Source organism: Patagioenas fasciata, chromosome 5, assembly GCF_037038585.1.
Source record: "Patagioenas fasciata isolate bPatFas1 chromosome 5, bPatFas1.hap1, whole genome shotgun sequence".
Taxonomy (NCBI): Eukaryota; Metazoa; Chordata; class Aves; order Columbiformes; family Columbidae; genus Patagioenas; species Patagioenas fasciata.
In genome coordinates, this window is record NC_092524.1 from 67,506,654 (window position 1) to 67,526,040 (window position 19,387).

Genomic DNA, 19,387 nt, shown 5'->3' on the forward strand with positions numbered 1-19,387 from the left:
GCGGAGCGTGTAACGTCATTCCGCTTCCGCCTGGGCGTTGGGGTGGCGGTGGTGCTGCGGGCCGCCTCTCCGGGCCTGCGCCGCGCTCCCCTCACAGGTACCGCCGCACCCCGACCTGCCCGGCCCCGCACCCGCGGCAGGGAGGGCGATCCTCACCGGGGCTGCGGGAGGGAGTGGGGAAGTGGGGGGCTCCATTCCACACCGCCCGCGGGGAGTGCCGGGCCGCAGCTGCTTCTTCAGCCCCCCAGGAGGGGTGGGCGGGAGGTTCCGCCACCCGGCGGCCGCAGCGTAGGGGGGTGGTGCGGGGGGTCGCGGGCCTCGAGGGGGTGGCAACAGCCAGACCCTGCCGCCTGGGGAGAGCGGGTGGCTCCAGGGTGCCGGTGGCGGCCTAATGGCTGCTGGGACCGGCCTTGTTGGGTCTGCACAGCGCGGGAGGCGCCTTTGGAGCGAATCCTGCGGTACTCTGTGTGACGGTGGTGGCTGCTGTGTCCTGTTTGGGTAAAATACTTGATCGGTTTGTATTTGTGCTGTGTGGCCATCATCTCTAAATGACTGTATAAATGCATGTGGATCATGTATAAATGCATGTGGATCATGTGTAAATGAATGTGGATCATGTGTAAATGAATGTGGATCATGTGTAAACGAATGTGGATCATGTGTAACTCAAAGGTTCTTCACTAAAGAGGGTCTTGGGCAAGTCAGTTCATGAGAAGTTGATGAATTTTATCAAATGTTAATATATTGAAGGTAGCTGACTTGTTGGGAAAGGTAGTGCTGTGTGGTTTCTTGGAGAGAGAAATACCCTTTTTCCCTGGAAATAAGACAGGGTAGGTATTTTTTCTCCAGAGATGCTTACTCTGTTACATATACAACTGCTTGGACACTATTTAAATTGACTCTTAATAAGCTGTAACTAGGGCTTATTTTTGGAGTAGGGCTTATATTTTGAGGAGGATTGTGTTTGGAAGATATATGCTCAAAAATACTGAAAAGTCATACTAGGGCTTATTTTTGAGGTAGGTCTTAATTTTGGGGAAACAGGGTGCTTACCTGACAGGTTTCATCTCTGAGAAAGAGCTTGTATTGAGATGAGTTTTATGAAAAACAGCACTGATCTGATGCTGTTCAACCTTATTGTCAGTGGATGTGAGAGCAAACGTAGCTCTTTTTTTTTTTTTTAAACAAAACCAACACACCCTGAAACTACCCTCCCCATGACCTGTGGAGACTCATTCTGCAACAACCAGTGGATGATGCAAAAAGGGAGGTGAATATCAAAGTTAGAAAGTGGTTTAGATACTTTTGAAACTTGAGTCCATCGAGTACATTGTAAAAGTGCCAGTTCAAGATGTGAAAGATGCAGGGAGGTTGTATCCTGAAAAGCAGTTATCCTCAAAAAGAAGCTTGGTAAAGGAGCAGAAAGGTGTGTGGTTTGGTTTGTCACTTTGAAGCTGGAGCTGGAACATGAGAAACGGTTTTGATGTTTTTGTTGATGGGAGGGAGCCAAAAAAACCTACAGTCAAGATGTTTGATAGTTGATCACACTCAGGGTCACTATGTTTATTTCCTCCAAAACAAATAAAAATAATTAAGCTGATAATTCCTGAGTATACAGCTTTGGTAGGAGAACACAGGTATTCTTTAAATAACTCTTACAGCTAGTTCAGAAAGGCTTCTGAAGAATTGATAATTGGAAACTAAAGCTATAAATGAGGATAACTAATGAGAATGGGTTCTGTAGCTCTCAAGGAAGTTTAAAGGTAGCTGTGGAAGAGAAGTTTTAATTATTCTGAGCTGCTGAACTGATATATCTTATGTGAGATTCATGGAATAGGTTGGCGTTGACAGGAACAGTCTCTGGCAGTATAGACTCACTATTCCCCCTGATTTTGGATCACTGCTGGCACACAAACAAGCTGCCTCAGAAGTTATATATGTTTGCAGGTTCTGGAACCATCTGCTGGTGATGTGACCACCCAAAGTGGTTGGATCTGGTCTTGGTGAAACTGCGTGGCCTGTTGTGGCTGGGAAGCTAGAACAGGTTACAGTTCCTTATGGCTTGATATTTTACAGGTCTTTCAATAGTTGTTTTTAATCTAGTAGTTGATAATGTATAGCAAATGCAGTAACACACATCATTGTGGTTGTCACTCTTAATTAAAATTGTCTGGAAAATATGAAGACTAAAAATTTGATTTACCTCCTCTTTTTTCTGGACAAGACAGATGTGGGAAGGAGCAAAAAGATCACCAAATGTCTTGTAGCTACTAATGATATAACTGTTGGGTTGTTTTCCCTTCGCTCTTTTTACCAGTTGCATTTGTTCTCCCAACAAATAAGCATGCAGGTCAGACTAAAGGATTGCATGGTAGGTAGCGCATCAGTGCAGCTGCTGAGAAGGCATCAAAGTTGGGGAAAGGCCAGCTATAAGATGTTGATGCTTAATGCCTGAAGGTAGAAGCTGCAGAAATTTGCATATTTTAGAAAACATTTAGAAGCTATCAAAGATTTGGTCTCTCTTCCATTTTATCTGTATAGCTCTGGGTAGTTAGACTTATGTGGGCAGAAATCTTGTTGTAGATGAGGTTATGCTGGTAGGAATTAGTCATGTTACGGTGACAAAAGAACCTCTTTGCTGACGGAGCCGTGCCACCTCGTGGAGATGCAGCAGAGCCTGTTGCATCTAGAAAGAGGTGGGGTTTTTTTCCTGTGTTTGAAAGATGATCTGGAGACAGAAACTAAATCTGGCTCATCAAGTGTTTGAAAAATGTCATACAATGAAAAAAAATGAAAGCAATTGATGCTTAGTTTTGCATAGCTTTTGTGAAAGAAAGAAGTGTTTGGGACAGCTTGGTCCTTAAGGACTAAAGATGGATAAAAGCCAGGAAAGGCAAGAGCGTGGGGAAAAAAAGCAACTGCAGCTGTCAGGCTCTGTTGGGCTGGATGTGAGCAGAGAGGGTTTCGAGCTGAAAACCACCGTGGAGCTGTTTGATTGTAGAAGCTGGTGAGTAGGGCGGACTTAGTGCACCACACATAGCACCTCACTTCCAGGAATGGGGTTTCCAAAGACTTCTCTGAAAATCACCACTTGGTCTTGAAGGCTGTGGGCAGGATTTGCATCCTGCTGCTGTGTCCGAGTGCTTCCCAGTCCTCCAGCCCACAGCACGGAGCCCGGCAGGCTCCCGTCTCACCCACCTGCTGTTAATTTTTGTTAGCAGCTTGTGGAGGACCCTGGTCTGAAGATGTTGCCGTGTATGATTTTTGGATAGGTGCAGTGGAAGCCCTTCACACCCTCCCATCGCTCTTCAGGATAAAGGATGAGAGAGATGCTCCTAGATGTCTTTTTTTTTGCAGACATCAGTCTTTTCTTTCCATTGCTTTAGTTTCGCACTTGTGGCCAAGTGTCTTCTTGGAGGTGGCAGAGAAACGGTGCCCAGAGCAGCTACCCTGGAGCTGGCAGGCTCGGTGCTTCTGGAAGGCTGGGGATGCTTCCAGGGGTGGTAGCCTTTGGAAAACAAAGGAAATCTTATCTTGCAGCGCAATGGATGTGAGCAAGACTCCAGTTTGAATGCTGGCAGTTCTGTAGTCTTTCTACTCCCTGCCAAATTAACCGAAACTCCTGAACCCTCCTTCTTCCACTCGTTCTTTCTTCCCCACAACGACAGGAAAGAACAATTTGAAGTAGAGTTTAAATGTGACCAGACAGATGTCTGTTCCATGAATCAGCTTTTTCTGCTGTTATCAGTGCTTGTGCAGCGTTCTTCTAGGCAAGCTTCTAGAGAAAATGGGAGTCCATTTGTTATTAACTCTCCCAACTCTAAAAATTTAATCAAGGCACCGCTCAGTACAATTTTCTGAAATCTTGAGCACACGCGTGGCCAGTGGGGACTTCAAAATGGGGTTACTTGGAGATCTTCTGTCTGACACTGTCTCTGAGTCTAGTTTGCAAGCACATGGATGCCTTGGGCAATACTTCTACAAATATAATTGATATTTCTGTAAGGTTTTGATTGAAATTCTTTATACTAGTGTTGAGCAACTTGAATACAGATTCTAGATTTAAGTACGAATTAGTTCATATATTGTCTGAATGTGTCGAAGGGTAATTTGCGTTTTTTTTATTAAATGAAGGTGTCAGTAACCAGATTAAATGTGTGTTTAAAACCCATCCCTGAAGTGGGCCGTCCTGTCTGCAAGAGGGTCCTTGACGTGCTTGGCATTGACTCAGTTATGCCAAATGTTGCCAACAAATGTTGCTCTAGTCTGCTTGCCAAAGTAAAAAACGCCACTCAATCTCATTATAAGCAATGCTTGACTACACTTTCTTTCTTAAATCATGCAGCAGAGTTGTTTCTTTAATTTCCGTGGCACAGACAGAGTTTGAAATTATCTGCTGATAAATATTGGGGATTTTTATTGATATTTTGTAGGCAGGCCTGTTTCAATTTATCGCTGCTTTGACTTGAATTTACTACTCTGTGTCCCTTTTGTGACAGATCGTGGGATTTTCTTCCGAGTTCTCCTTCAGGTCTGTTTCCTCACTTCCTTCTCTCCCTTGCAGCATATGTTCTAGCTGCTTCTGTGGGCTTTTTTCAGTCTCTTGTAGATCTGTTTTTCAGTTGGTCTTATCCCATCTCTCCATCTGCCGAAAGAAAGGATGATTCTCTTGGCCTGCTTTGGTGTTGCTTTTCGATAACCTGTTTTGTTGTTTCGTTTATGAAAGCATTTACGTGTGCACTTATGTAAAAACTTATTTTTCTACTTGTCTCTATATTAATGATTTTTTTTTTCCTTTATTTTGTGGGTTATATAAATAGCTTCTGTGTCTGTATATGTAAGTTGAACTACAGTGCCACCAAAAAGCACATACCAACTTCTGACTATTATTGAGTATGGTTCCTTGCAAAAACTAGCAAACTCTTTTAGCATAAGAGGTTTCTATTAGGGAGAAATGAAGTTTTATCTGGTAGATGTCTCTTGAACAGCTGAGCTGTTAGTAAGAGGAGCATAAACCACTTTTCTGATGTAGTTCCATTGGTTTATCAACTTTAAACAGTCATTGATCTGAAAAGCGTATGTCATCTGATACAGAAGCTCAGGATTTTTACTTGAATGAACTACTGCTGCTATAAGCCAACGTTGGAGCTTTAAGAAACCTTTGGATTCATTTAAATTATTATTTCTTAAAAGGTTTATTTAAATTATTAGGTATTTCTTAAAGGGTTTATTTAAATTATTAGGTGTAATTTGATAAATTAACTGTGTTTTCACAGGGGGCTGGGTTGCTTGGTATGGTCATAAATAACTTGGTAAATGAGATGGGCAGTGTCTTGTTGATATGAAGCTGTTCAGGAAGGTAAGGATTAGGTAATAAAATGGCAGCTATAATTCAATATTGATAAATCTGAGGTAATTCAGAGTAGATAAATGTAGAGTGGTGCATATAATTTCATATACAAAATGATGGGCTGACCTTTAACACTGAAGAATGAAATATTCCCACAAAAGTGTCAGTTCTGTAGTGATCAAAAAGCAGATGAAACATTAAGAAGTATTAGGAAGGAAATAGAAGACAAACCAGAACATAATTATGAAACTGCATAAATCAATAGTTGTCCCACATCTTGAATTCTCTGCGGTTCTTTCTTGTCAGTCGTCTCAAATGATACAAAAGAATTGAAACAGCCTCAAAGAGAAGCAGTGAGAATAATCAAAGGTGTGGAAGAGCCGCTGCACAAGGATCAGTGAAATAACCCACAGAAGGAACAGCTGAAGGAAAGTGCTAAAAATCTGTAGACTAATGAGCAACATGGGCAGGGTGGATAAGAACAGACTTACTGATTTTTCTCAGCTTCAAGAATGAAGGAGCAACAACGGGAGTTGGGAAAATCCAAATTTAGAACCAGAAAGAAGGTGCCCTTTTGGGCAACAAATAGCAGCCCCATGGATTTCCTCGCCAAGGGATGTTGTAGGTACAAGCGAAGGAACTAGACGTGTTTGTAGAAAATCAACTCTTGGAGGGTTCCATAGAAATTGCCTCCAATTTAGGAAGTCTCTGAGCTTGGAATCATTGAAGTGTTGGGATGTCATTCCCTTTTTGTTTTTCCCTACTGTTATTGCTGAAGATAAAATGAGATGCTGAGCTAAAGAGCCACTTGTTCTGATCTAGTACTGCCTTCAGATCAGGGAGTTGTGTAGATTACAATAAATACAGTTTCAGAGAAGACTCTAGATTCTATGTGCATTATTTATACTGTGTAATTTTTAATGGAGTATATAAATCTATTTGTTAGAGGCTATATGTACAAACCTCTGAGACCAGTCTCTGTGTCAAAAATCAAGTCTTCATCATCAACAAGGGACAATAGGGATTTATTTTTCATGGGGATCAGCTTGGCAGTGGTATTTGAACTCTCACATTTTGCACTTTTTCCTCCTCTTTCATTCCTCTCCATCTCCTGTGCTCTCCCCTAAAACCTCCTGGCTGCCCTGGGGCATGTCCACCTGGCTAATAAAGAGTGACAAAGCCAGTCGGTGTTCGTTGTGAAGTTCTAGAAAGCTCTGAGTGCTGTGGTTGCATTCATGAAAAGGTAGCAGAAGGTGCCTGTTTTCAGTGTTTCTTGTTGAGAGGTTAGAAGTTAGGTCAGCATTACTTATGACTTTGCCATGTCTATGTTCAGTGAAGTCTGGCTTGCTGGAGTTGGTGAATGTAAATAAGAGCATCAAAGAATCATTTTGCTTGGGAAAGACCTTTAAGATAGAGTCTAAGCCTTAACCTTACTGTGGCACTAAACCACATCACTAAGAACTTCATCTCCACGTCTTTTAAACCCCTCCAGGGATGGTGACTTGACTGCCCTGGGCAGCCTGTTCCAGTGCCAGTACCTTTGTTATGTTCTGAAATAATTGGAAGATAAAGCATCAGCGAACTATAGTTCTCTTATATCAATAAGATTTGCGTGGGGTTTTAAGCAGCCTGCCATAATTCTGAGTCCCGGTTTAGAAGAGAAAACTTTGCAGGCATCACCGTCTGGGTCGGCTGCCTACTCGCTATGAATATTTGAAATATTTTCTTCTTTGTGTGACCCAGTTACATGATGTGTCGGTCCTGTCTGAGATGAGATGGGTAGAGGCTGAAGACTTAACTTTTCCTGAGAACTTTAGCAAGAGGAAAGTATTTGGTAGCACATATTAAATCAAAGCTGCTGCTAAGAGGCACCACCAGTTCAACACGTACTGTGTTTTGAATGAGACAAAGCTAGACTTTGTCTCATGAACTCTTGCTTGAAAAACCTTTATTATTTTCAACAAATTTCACTTTATCTTACCTTACTTTTCAGCAAAATGTCTGGAACTGATGATTTTTCGGTAAGTAACAGTTTTTCTTTCCTGAAGATCAGCAAGTTGTGTTACCTCGTTATGAAAGTTGACATACTTTTTCAAGAGGAAAGGGAGCTTACGCTCGAGAGGATATTTCCTCTGTATTGCAGTCGTGGTGTTTTCCTTTTGGGTAGATGTAGCAATCTGTGGACTAAGCATACGAAGCTGCAGGGTGCCTTGTGGGTTCTCTTCTGCTGTGATATTAACAGAGTCGTGTTTTCATAGTGTCAGGATAGCTATAAGGGAAAGCTATGAAAATCTTTTCTTTTTGGATTTGCTCTGAAATTGCTTATTGCTATGTGTGGTACGTCGCTTTTTCTCTTTGGTTTTGGAACTGCAGCATGTCAGAATGCCTCTTCTACCTTAACGATAGAAGCTGCACAAAAATGAATGTAATCATCTCTGTGCAGCAGCAAAGAGCTCTCTTCCTCCCAGTTTGGCAACTGAAATAAATACATGTAGTGGGTGAATGCCTGCAACTAGGAAGTCCGGTAGACGTTTTGCATTCTCACTGATGCTTTATCTTTTAGTTGGCAGATGCTTTACCAGATCAGTCGCCTGCTAAAACCCCCAAAGTGAACAGCACAAAACCCGTCCAGCAGCCTGGTCAGGCACCACAGGGTTGGCCGGCTTCGAATCCTTGGAACAACCCGAGCGCTCCTCCTACGGCCCCGACCGGGCTGCCGCCGAGTACGTCCGCGTCCAGCGTGCCCTTCGGACCTCCGCCAACCGGAATGTATCCTTCAATGCCCCCCGGACCGCCTGCTCCATTTCCTCCTCCTCCTACCGGACCCACTTGCCCTCCTCCCGGAGGCCCATATCCACCCCCAGCTGTGCCAGGTCCTGTCCCACCAGGGCAATATCCTCCACCAAATATGCCCTTTCCAGAGCTTCCAAGACCTTACGGTGGTCCGACAGAGCCAGCTGCACCTCCTGCTCCTGTTGGGCCATGGGGATCCATGCCCTCCGGAGCATGGGGACCAACAATGGGAGGGCAGTATCCTGCACCCAGCATGCCATATCCACCCCCAGGGCCATATTCCGCTCCTACCCAGACTCCAGGGGCTGCGCCAACAGTACCGTGGGGGACAGTTCCACCTGGAACGTGGGGACCTTCACCGCCAGGTCCATTTCCTCCACCTGCAGGATCATATCCAGCTCCGGGACTATATCCTACGCCCCCTAATCCTTTTCAAGTGCCGTCTGGTCCTGCTGGTGCTCCGTCAATGCCTGGTGGTCCCCATGTGAGTAATTGGTTTTGGTCTTAAATTACTCAAAAGCAGGTCTGTCAAAACTCATTTTCACCGAGGGCCACGTCAGCCTCGTGCATTCAAAGGGCCAAATGTAATTTTAGGGCTGTATGAACGTAACTACTCCTACATTTATCCAGTCCTAAAATTACATTTGACCCCTTGAAGGCAACCACGAGGCTGATGTGGCCCTTGGTACAAATGAGTTTGACACCCCTGCTTTAAAATGTTATACATTTAAGCTTGGAAATTCCGTAGTATAAGTCCTAGTAGTGCAGGTAAAGAATTTCAACACATCTGTCTTCTGTCCTCAGTGAAATAATAGCCAACATCTTCTTAAATGCTTAATTAATATACTAGGATGGTGAAATTATATCGCATCTGTCTTACTTCTTTGCTCAGTGGAATAATAGCCAACTTCTTCTTAAATGCTTAACTAACTATACTAGGACGCTGAAATTATATCAAGTTGGAGTGTGTCTAAGCATCACATTATAGTTGTCTTCCACTACTTGGAAAACTGCCTCTAAAAGGCAAAAAAAGTGGGGAAAGCCTTGTAATATCTTCTCAAAGTGAAAATATTCTGGTCTCTGTAATCTAAGTAGATTGCTTCTAGGGCACAGAGAGAGGGAATAACAAAATATAAGGATGAATTTGGTTTTAATTGAGAATATTTGAATTAACTGCTTTGTGAAAAGCCTGTATTGACTATGAATTATTGTCTCTTGCAGCCTTACCGTTGAAAACATTCTGGGCAACAAAATACTGTAGCTTTCCACCTTCATCCACTACTTACAGAGATTTTTACAGTTTTTGTTTCAGTGATGTTTGGGGCTATGAAGAATACTCGCCTCTTGTATGTGCATTTGAGGTATGAAGGAGCAGTTTGCATCAATTTACCTTGCTCATATGCTGGCATAATTGGTTGGCTCATAAAATGAATTATGAAGAGCAGAAATAAAACCTAACATCTGTGGTTCTTACGTTGGCAAGTATTCCCTGGAAAAATGGGAATTGCCAAGTAAGGATTATAAAGAATCAGGCCCAAGGACTTCAAAAAAGTTCTTAAATTTCCGTGAATGCTTTAAGTCTTGTTGCCAGACTCGTGCTGGTCACTGAATGGGTGGATAGTCATATTTGATCCGATTTCAGGTTATTCTAAAATGTCACTAAAAAGCGTTTCGAGGTTTTTGTCAAGAAATCTAATTTTTGACCACGCTACAGTCATTCGAACTAAAGAGACGCAGAGCATGTGAACTTGAAGGTTTTCTCAGCATTTTGTATATACTCAAAGCGATTGCTCGGTCTGGGACTGCGGAAGAGAAGAGACACATTTGAAACACTCGGTCCAAGTCGTCAGCACACTGTTGTTCACAAACAGGCGTTTATGTGCAAATTAACTAAATAACCTGGATGTGCAGTTAACTTTGAATCAACAAATGTGAGTTGTATGCATGCCGATGAGGACATCGTTTTGCCGGTTCTCATTCTGTGGTGGTTGAAAGTTTGGCTTGGTCTGTGTAAAAAGGACCCGATTCCCACGTAGATAAGGTACTTCCCTGTTTCTAACCCGGGTTCTAGTCATTTAGAATTGGACTTTGCAAAACTCAGCAGACTTTTTCAGAGTCCCTGGAAACTGAACTTGAGCGTAAAAGATCAAAACAAACAACCCCAACCTGACATTCCCTTCCCAGCTTGGCATTTAGTTCTAGCAGCTACAAAGATCCGTCCAGTTGAGAACGAGGAGGTCTCGTTGGAGCTCCGCTGGATGTTGTAATTATTGTAACGGGGAGAATCCTCCGTTCTCAACTGGGTGTCTCATACCTCACCGAGTAAGTGTCATTTGGGAGTCCCTGAATGTCTAGAAGCCTGCGCACTGCCGTAAGTTATCTTATTCTTGCCATATCTGTGCAAAGAGCACACAAGGGGTTCGCTGCGACGCTGGTTTAGCGTTGCCAAGACACAGCCACGTGTCGGCGACGGTTTCTGCCATTTTCATGGTGCTTCGTAGCCCAAACTTTGACCACGGACAGTTTGTTTTGTCCCCAGCTGGGGGTATCCTCACTTAGCCTCTGCAGGTAGAATTAGGCACAAATGTTTGCTTAACGCGCTAGCTCGTTAGGGAGTCTTTGTATCATGGAACTGTGAAAGCGAGTTCATTCTTTTGCAGTACCTTGTCGTGGCTTCCTGCATGCGTGTGTTGGACTTCTTAAAGAAAACAAATGGGGTGAGCTGGTGGTGACGTTTGTGAGTAGTCTTGTCCTTTATGGCGAAGTCCTGCAATAATTTTTGCAGAAGAAAACGGTCAGCTTAGCTGTGGCTGGTTTAATCTAATGTCATGAAAGCTAATAGCAAAGGTATGTGTATTTTTTTGTTTGTTTGTTTTAGGAAGACAATACCCAAGCTGAACAAAAATACCATTTCAGCTTAAAGCAGAGCATCTGTAACCCTAGAAATAGGGACCAAAAGTCCAAGCCTTCATTAACCTTAAGCCCCAGTTTCTCCCCCAAACAACAAATTTAGCTTTGATCTTGGCAAGACGGACTAAAAATAAACACAGATCATTGACCGCATTTGCTCAAGTGCTTCTTTTTTGTGATACCTGCAGCCTTAGGTTATGCACCAATGTGATGAAAACACATTTATTCCAAATGAATGGCTCATGCAGCAGCAGCGCTCCAGTCTGAGATTGCACTGGCCGGATGTCTTGGCGGGGAACAGAAGAGGCAGGAAAGGGTAAAGCAAACGTAGCAAATGATGATTTTTGGAAAGGGCATTTGTGAAAGTAACTAGACTTCTAGGTTCTTCCTGAAATAGGCAGGATTTATTACTGGAACACTTAGGCTAAAATTCAGTATATATGGGATGTTTTTTCAATGTATATTCGTATTTCTTGAGGTCATGAGAACTGTTTCATAACCCCTTTGTTTTTGTGAGCAAAGTTCTTTGCATAGCAGTGAAAAGGGTATATACCTGTTAATCTATTGTGTAAAAACTCAAGGTGTCACTATATACCGTGTAGTAACTTTATCACGTTATGTCAAGTGTGAGCAACTTCTGGCCTGAAGCTTTTGCAATGGAATTTGTACATTTCTATGCATCATTTGAGTTAAATTGCTGAGAAGTTCATTTTGACTTGTGCTTTGAGATCGACATACTGCATTTGTTTACAATATGGAATATAAGCAATCACATCTTTAAAGTATAGATTATCACCTGCTGCTGTATTTTCTTTAGATGAAACAAATATTGCTGTATGATAGTGAGAAGCTATAAATACAGGATTTGATATTTTTTTGAAAATGCTGTCACTTTTGTATAAGATTAGACATTAAACGTATTTTCAAGACTGTTGTGTTTACTGTTTTTCAATTTCTGCTTTTGACATGCTTGTGTAGACTTTTGCCTTGAATGAATAGTAAAAATAGGACGTCCTTGATTTGCAACGACTGAATATAAAATCAGAATTGCTTGACTTCTGTGTTTTTCCTCTTCCTTTTGTGACTTTTTGCAGCCTGTGCATGAGGCACATCAGGTGCAGATGTGACCATTGCTGTTGGTAGCACGTCGGCCTCAGGTGTTGCCTGTTCACAAACCACCTTGTTCATTAAGAGACAACAAAGTCTCGTCTTGTTTGTTCTAGAGGAGGAATGGGACTTAATGTTTTAGCTGTGAAGAGCGTGGTGGGTGTTTCCCTGGCTCTGAACAAACCCTGCACTAGATTGACACGTGTGGATGCGGTAAGTGACCCGCACACCAGTGTTTTTAGAGGTTTATCAGGAGTTTGCGATAGGGTGGGTAACAGTGTTTGAGAAACTCAGGGGTTTGACAGTGGTGTGAACTACAGAATCTGAGCATCTCTCATCGCTGCATTTACATTCTTTGGATCTTGCAGAACGGTTCACACTGAACTGGTCAGAGCTGCATTTGTCCACACCTTCGCCCTTTCAGACAGGTAAAAACAGCAGCAGCCGGCAGTAAAGAGTGGAAACAGAAATATTTATCCACTTTAAGGCTTAGAAACCAAGTTTTCTTAGACTGTGCACCAAATGTAACCCTTTCACCTGTTAGCAGAACAATCCAACGCATGGGCATTTATTTTCACAGTGTTCAGCTGTGAGGTTGCCCGCTGCCTGGTGTTCCTCATGTGAATTCTCTCTTGCAGCTCTTTTGTGTTGGTAGAGATGAAGACGTGACCCCATTATGTTAATTGTTGGCTGCCCTGCAGACCCAAAAACCTTAAATTGAATTTTTTGGGGGGGAGGCATCTGACAAGTGATACTTCCCCACAGAATTCTTAGGGGAGTGGTTAGTTTTTAAAAACTATTCTGGGGCCTTGTGAAGCGGTGAGTACGTGGATGGTTAGATGGTGTGGGATGCGGCAGTTCTGGTCTGCAATTGTCAGCAGAAGGACAAGGAATTACTGGAGAGAGTCCATGGGAGGGACACAAAGATGCTGAGGGGTCTGGAGCATCTTTGTGATGAGGAGACACTGAGAGAGCTGGGGCTGTTCAGCTGGAGAAGAGAAGCTGAGAGGGATCTGATCAATGGGATCAATATCTCAGGGTGGGTGTCAGAGGATGGACCAGACTCTGTTCAGTGGTGCCCAACGCCAGGGTGAGGGGCAACGGGCACAGACTGAAACACAGGAGGCTCCATCTGAACATGAGGAGAAACTTCTTTGCTGGGAGGTGCCAGAGCCTGGCCCAGGCTGCCCAGAGCGGGTGTGGAGTCTCCTTCTCTGAGACATTCAAACCCGCCTGGACCCACCTGTGTGATCTGCTCTGGGACCCTGCGTGAGCAGGGGGGTTGGACTGGGGGATCTACAGAGGTCCCTTCAACGCCAACCACTCTGTGATTCTGTGATTGTGAAGGAGGTGCCTAAACTCTCCAGACAAATTCAGACCCATTTCTGTGCACAGGCATTGATTCACTGACCAGCTGGTTCAAAACTGCCTCCCTGCTGTCCGTGGGGTGGGATGTCGATGTTAAGATTGGCTTTAGTCTGTGTAGTAAGAGCCCTTGGGCATCTAAGTAAGGACAAAACCTTTCATAGATGTTCTTTCACGGTCTGAGGAAGGAGAACGAGTAGTAGACGTGACCTTTGCGTACTTCATCTTGGATCAAGGTGGTTTTCCTCTGCCCTCACAATTCAGTGGAATTGAGTTGATGTCACAAGGTGCCTTCACACACCCGCTAAACTGACGACAGCAGGGTAAAATGATCTTTTTTTGCTCACTCTACCTGCAAAATCTTTCAGGTATGTGGGAGATGGGCCATTCCACGCTGGGTGCAGCAAGGCTGCGCTGGTCAAAGCAGGTAATTTAGCTTCAGAGGTCAGCTGATTGAATTGAAAATGGAAGAACAGGGACTTTGTACCCTCTGTGTAGCACATTATGAGTTACACTACACCTAGATAAGTAAAAAGGGATTGTCAATGTAATAGCATAATTCAAGCCCTTTGGTTCTGTAGTATCACTTTCCAAAGGGCACCCTCCCTGTTAAATGAGAGATGCAGACATAAGCCAGCAATTCTTGGTTCTGTCCTCTCTCCAGCTCTCCCAGGGAAGGTTTGTGCTGCAGTCACCCAGCACACGCCTTTGGGTTTCGTTTCAGCTCCTTGTTCTCTTGTCTGCACGAGATCTTACCTGCTCTCACAGGTTCGTGTGATTCAGGGAGGGAATTCTTGGAACATGTCACCTTTCAGCTCTTACATCAAGCTGTGCCATCACTTGTTTCACCTGGCAGTAGTGATGGCTTAATATATAACTTAATATATCTCCTCCCTCTGCCACCACCCTGTTATCTTCAAACCAGTTGCTTCTGATACAATCCCAGTACATCCCACAGACACCAAATAATGTAAATGGGGCTGTGGCCTCGGTGAGGAGATGCTGGTGTTGGGCTGTTTGTCAGTGGGAGGAAGCTCGTCCAGAAGAGGAGCTTTAATTTCATGCTTAGTAGAGGAAATTATCTCTCTGAGCTAGAGAGGGATCCTAGGGAGGATGAGATTTAAATTATTAAAGGTTGGGTTGTGGGGAGAGTTTGGGTCAAGGTTGGGGACCCTGCTGTGCTTTATCCTGTTACCAGCTGTTTCCAAGTGACCTTTAGGCTGGAGCCAGCATTAGTATAAAATGGGGGGGGGAACTACTCTACACTGTGAAGACTGTGAAGCATTGGAGTGAGTTACCCAAAGAGGCTGTGAAATCTCCATCCTTGGAGGTTTTAAAGCCCAGCCTGGAAAAAGCCCTGAGCAGCCTGGGCTGACCCTGGAGCTGGGATTAGGGACCTTCTGGTAGTGCTTCCCACTAGAATTGCAGAAAATAAGACAGGGTATTATAGGAATTTTTTCTCCAAAAGATGCATTAGGGCTTATTTTCAGGGGATGTCTTTATTTTTCCATGAACAACAATCTACATTTATTCTTGAACAAAAAAAAAAAATCAACATTTATTCAAATATAGTAATGTCACCGCATTCTCTCACATCTTTCCTGCTGCATTTTATTGCCAATTGATTTTACTTTTTCACACGTATAGCTGCCCAGACACTATTGAAATTGACCTTTATTTAGGAACAGCAACTAGGGCTTATTTTTGGAGTAGGGCTTATATTTTGAGCATCCTCGAAAACCCTGAAAAATCATGCTAGGGCTTATTTTCGGTAGGTCTTATTTTGGGGGAAACAGAGTATGTGTTGGGCTGCATAAAGCTGGACTTTGTTGTGCTCCTCGGGGACAAAGCATCAGAGTTGATCACCTTGAAAGCATCTTAATACAGACACTTCAAAGTCTTCGCAGCGTCCGCTTGATGCTTGAATTTTTCCATTTCGACCTTGATGCTGTCCTGATTTTCCTGCTCGGGAAGCGAGGAACACCGTGTAACCTGGAACGTGGGGATGATCCATCGCATCAGGGATGCTGCTGCCATCTCCTCATCTCCTGTTGGGATGTACGGACTGTCTGAGTAAGTTGTGGCTAAAACAGAGCGTGTTTGTGGAGTGACACAGGGACAAAACCACTCTGAGTGGGGCAAATTAAAATCAGATGCTGGAAAAATGAGATGCTTTGTGTAGAAGCAAAGGCTGATGCGGTCCCTCTGCACTGGTAGCACATCATCCAGCAGCAGCAGAGGGCACTGGTGCTGCTCCCCTGGGCGGAGGAGGCTGTGTCTGCTACTGATGATTTTTAGCATTGGACTTGATTTAAGTTATTTTAGTGACTTACGATGCTGTTTGGGAGATGTTATAACTCACGTCTTTGCACAGGCTTGTATTAAACTGTGTTGGTCTGACCTCTGCAGGACAAAGACAAACACGTTGCACATGAGATTTAAACCTGAGCCATTTAGTATATAAAGTTTCATAAGAAAATTCATTTCTGTGCTCTGCAAAAATCAAGTATCAAAGGTGGTGCAGCAAAGAAGGAAAAGTCTGCTAACCTGCCAGGGCAATTAAAAAGCTCTTCCCTTTTTTATCTCTTCTGGTTTCCTGAGATACGTAAAAGCCACTTATTGCTGCTGTAATAAAGATATTTGAGAGTAAACACTTTGGAGTGGTTGAGCCAGTAAGAGAAGTAAAGCAAGAGAGGGAATACTCTAAAATAATGGAGAAAGTGATTAATCTTGCAAATTACAACCGTGGGGAAAATGAGAGACAATATATTTATTAGACTTAAAGTGATGTATTTACATGATTATGTGAAAAGGCCCTACTAGGATGGTTTGTCCGAAGTATTTTGTTGCTCCAACTCTAAGGATATCTGGGATCTAAGAGAGACTCCTGTTGACCTGAAGACTTGGACGGATTCCACTATATTATTAAATACGCTAAGTGCCAATATTCACATGATCTTGGGGCTGGCTGCATCTGCTTTGTTTGCTAAGTCGTAGTTTGATTTCTGTATTAGTTTAAAAACAATGTTGAGTCAGGTACCTTCTCAAAGTGTGACAGAGATTGCTAGAAAATCTAAGAATGCTCGGGCAGGTTGAGAGGCTTTGGTATGAGGTAGAGAGATGTTTCAGCTGCCTTTCTGCTGGATCGGCCTGAACTGTCCTGTCTTTGACCTTCGTGTTTTCCTTCCAACCCTGTACATTCAGTGTGGGATCACACGGGGCTTTCATCCTCCTTAGAAACGAGCATCTTTCCCGTGGCAAAGCCGTGTCCGGGACAGCTGGAGCCAAACAGCCCCAGGGCCAGGTTGGCTGTGTGAGCCCTTCAACAGGCTGAGAGTTGGGGTGTTCAGCTGGAGAAGAGAAGCTCCAGGGAGACCTTATTGTGGCCTTTCTGTGCTTAAAAGGGGCTGATAAGAAAGATGGGGACAGACTTTTGAGCAGGGCCTGTTGTGATAGGACAAGGGGTGATGGTTTTAAACTAAAAGAGGGAGATTCAGGCTGGGCATGAGGAAGAATTTGTTGGCCCTGAGGGTGGTGAGAGCCTGGCCCAGGTTGGGCAGAGAGGTGGTGGCTGAACCATCCCTGGAGACATCCCAGGCCAGGCTGGACGGGGCTCTGAGCAACCTGAGCTGGTGAAGATGTCCCTGCTCATGGCAGGGGTGGCACTGGGGGAGCTTTCAAGGTCCCTTCCAACCCAAGCCATCCTGTGTATTCTACAATAATTAGTTTATCTCTGCCTTAATGCTGAGCTGCCATTAAATGTCACTTGGCTCTTGCATGTTGTCAGATAAACTCTGGGCATTTTAAAATGGGGAAAGTAAATCATGTTTAGGGAAAGTGGGCGCATCAGAGTGCACACCCCTAAGGAACAGTGTCATCTGCTGGGATCTCCCGCCTCCCCCATCCCTTGGGTTTGCAATTTAGGGCTTTAAATTTGGTGCTGTTTAGAGCTGGGCTGGCAGCTAAACAGCAAAACAGTTCCTCACTCAGCTTTCCTTCTCTGAAGGGAAAGAGGAAGGAAGACTCGTGAGTTGAAATAGAAACAGATTTCATAGAATAATAGTAAAAGAAAAATGATACAAAACAGAGCAGGAACCCCTCATGCCATTGAGGAAAGAGGGACGTTCCCAGCAACTACCCCCTTAAATATGGAATGTGATGTTCATGGTATAGAATATTTCTATTGGTCAACTTGAGACAGCTGCCCTGGGTCACACCACACACCTCCTTCCTTGCAAAACAGGAGATACCACGGGCCAACCTTGGTTTCCCTATCAACAAATACCAACATCATGAGTTCTTACATTCCGTCATGCCAAGTCCCAAACGCTGCAGAGTTACTGGAAGAAAACATTAACTCTACGCCAAGGTGCTGCTTTGTTGTTCTCATACTGCATTCGAAACAAAGGGCCACACTAATATCAACAAGAAAATTAACTCATGGAAAAGTTACTTTGGCCCAGCACAAAATTTTGCGTGGTACCAAGTGGGGTTGCGTTTTACATCAAGTCCCTAAAGCAAACTGGATATGTAGGAGTGCTTAAAGAAAAAAATCAACGGATATATCGCCGTTTTTGAGACATGACTGGTTTTTTGCGCAATTTAAAGTGCTGCCAGCTCCGTGTTTCAATGCCATGGATCAGGAGGTGTCACAACCCTGCAAGCTGGAGATGCAATCGCCGGGATTTGTGTCTCCTACCGAGCCGGTGTCTCCGTGCATCACCTCAGTGCTCTGGCAATAAACCCGGCTGCTCTTTTATTTCCATCCCGAGAGGCAAAGCTTGGAAAGGAGAGTCACCCCCGGTTATCCGACCGTGTGAGTCATGGGGTGGTGGCTCAGGAGATGTGGAGTGAAACGACATGCAGACATTTCATGGCCTGTTTGCTCGTTGGCCTCGCTGCTGTTTGGTGTATTTAAGTGAAGGAATTAGCTCAGATTTTGATTTGGGTTTTTAATTTTAGTCAAATATTTAGTCAAATTTTGCCCCTCAGTTCCAGAAGGACAGGGAACTGCTGGAGAGAGTCCAGTGCAGCCACCAAGATGCTGAAGGGAGTGGAGCATCTCCCGTGTGAGGAAAGGCTGAGGGAGCTGGGGCTCTGGAGCTGGAGAAGAGGAGACTGAGGGGGGACTCATTCATGGGGATCAATATGGAAAGGGGGAGTGTCAGGAGGATGGAGCCAGGCTCTTCTCAGTGACAACCAGTGATAGGACAAGGGGCAATGGGTTCAAACGGGAACACAGGAAGTTCCACTTGATTATGAGAAGAAACTTGTTCCTGGTGAGGGTGGCAGAGCCTGGCCCAGGCTGCCCAGGGAGGCTGTGGAGTCTCCTTCTGTGCAGCCATTCAAACCCGCCTGGACACCTTCCTGTGGAACCTCAGCTGGGTGTTCCTGCTCCATGGGGGGATTGCACTGGATGAGCTTTCCAGGGCCCTTCCAACCTCTGACATTCTGTGATATTTTTTTTAACACCAGTGTTTGTTGCACGGCTTGAAAGCACAAAGCTGATGGTGTAGAAGTGGAAAATGTAAACAGGCAAACCTCTTCGGTATATGTTTGGAGCTTTAGAGTGAAATCCTGAAAATAGCAATACAGGTTTCTAATGAAAATATCCCTTGCCAAAGAAGCTGGGATCTTTCAGTGTTCCTGCCTTAAAGCCTCTCCAGGTCCTTTTGCCCTAAAACGTGCCAGAAGATCTTGCCATATTTACTGCGGTGAGGTTTGGGTGCTGAGGATGCGAAGCAGAACTCCCTGCTTCAATATTTCCCCGGGTGGAGCATCCCATGGGGGCTGCTCCCTCCAGTCTCCCCGGCTTCTCTCATCAGCCTGGTCTGAATCCCTGTGACAAATATTATACGAAGC

The 19,387-nt window shown here is 44.3% G+C and overlaps 1 protein-coding gene across 1 annotated transcript; it reads left to right on the forward strand.

Moving 5' to 3' along the window:
- On the forward strand, positions 1 to 12,108 carry MAPK1IP1L (mitogen-activated protein kinase 1 interacting protein 1 like). The gene is made up of 4 exons (XM_065838744.2): positions 1 to 97; positions 7,344 to 7,371; positions 7,914 to 8,627; positions 9,365 to 12,108. Exons 2-4 carry the CDS (start codon positions 7,348 to 7,350, stop codon positions 9,374 to 9,376), a joined length of 750 nt encoding a protein of 249 aa, XP_065694816.1. The 5' UTR covers positions 1 to 97; positions 7,344 to 7,347; the 3' UTR covers positions 9,377 to 12,108.
- Positions 12,109 to 19,387: the final 7,279 nt, after the last annotated feature.

Bases quoted from the DNA above. Each gene is read 5' to 3' on its own strand.
- MAPK1IP1L (XM_065838744.2), top strand. From the start codon at position 7,348: ATGTCTGGAACTGATGATTTTTCG. The intron at 7,372-7,913 runs GTAAGTAACAGT...TTTATCTTTTAG, and splicing joins CTGGAACTGATGATTTTTCG to TTGGCAGATGCTTTACCAGA.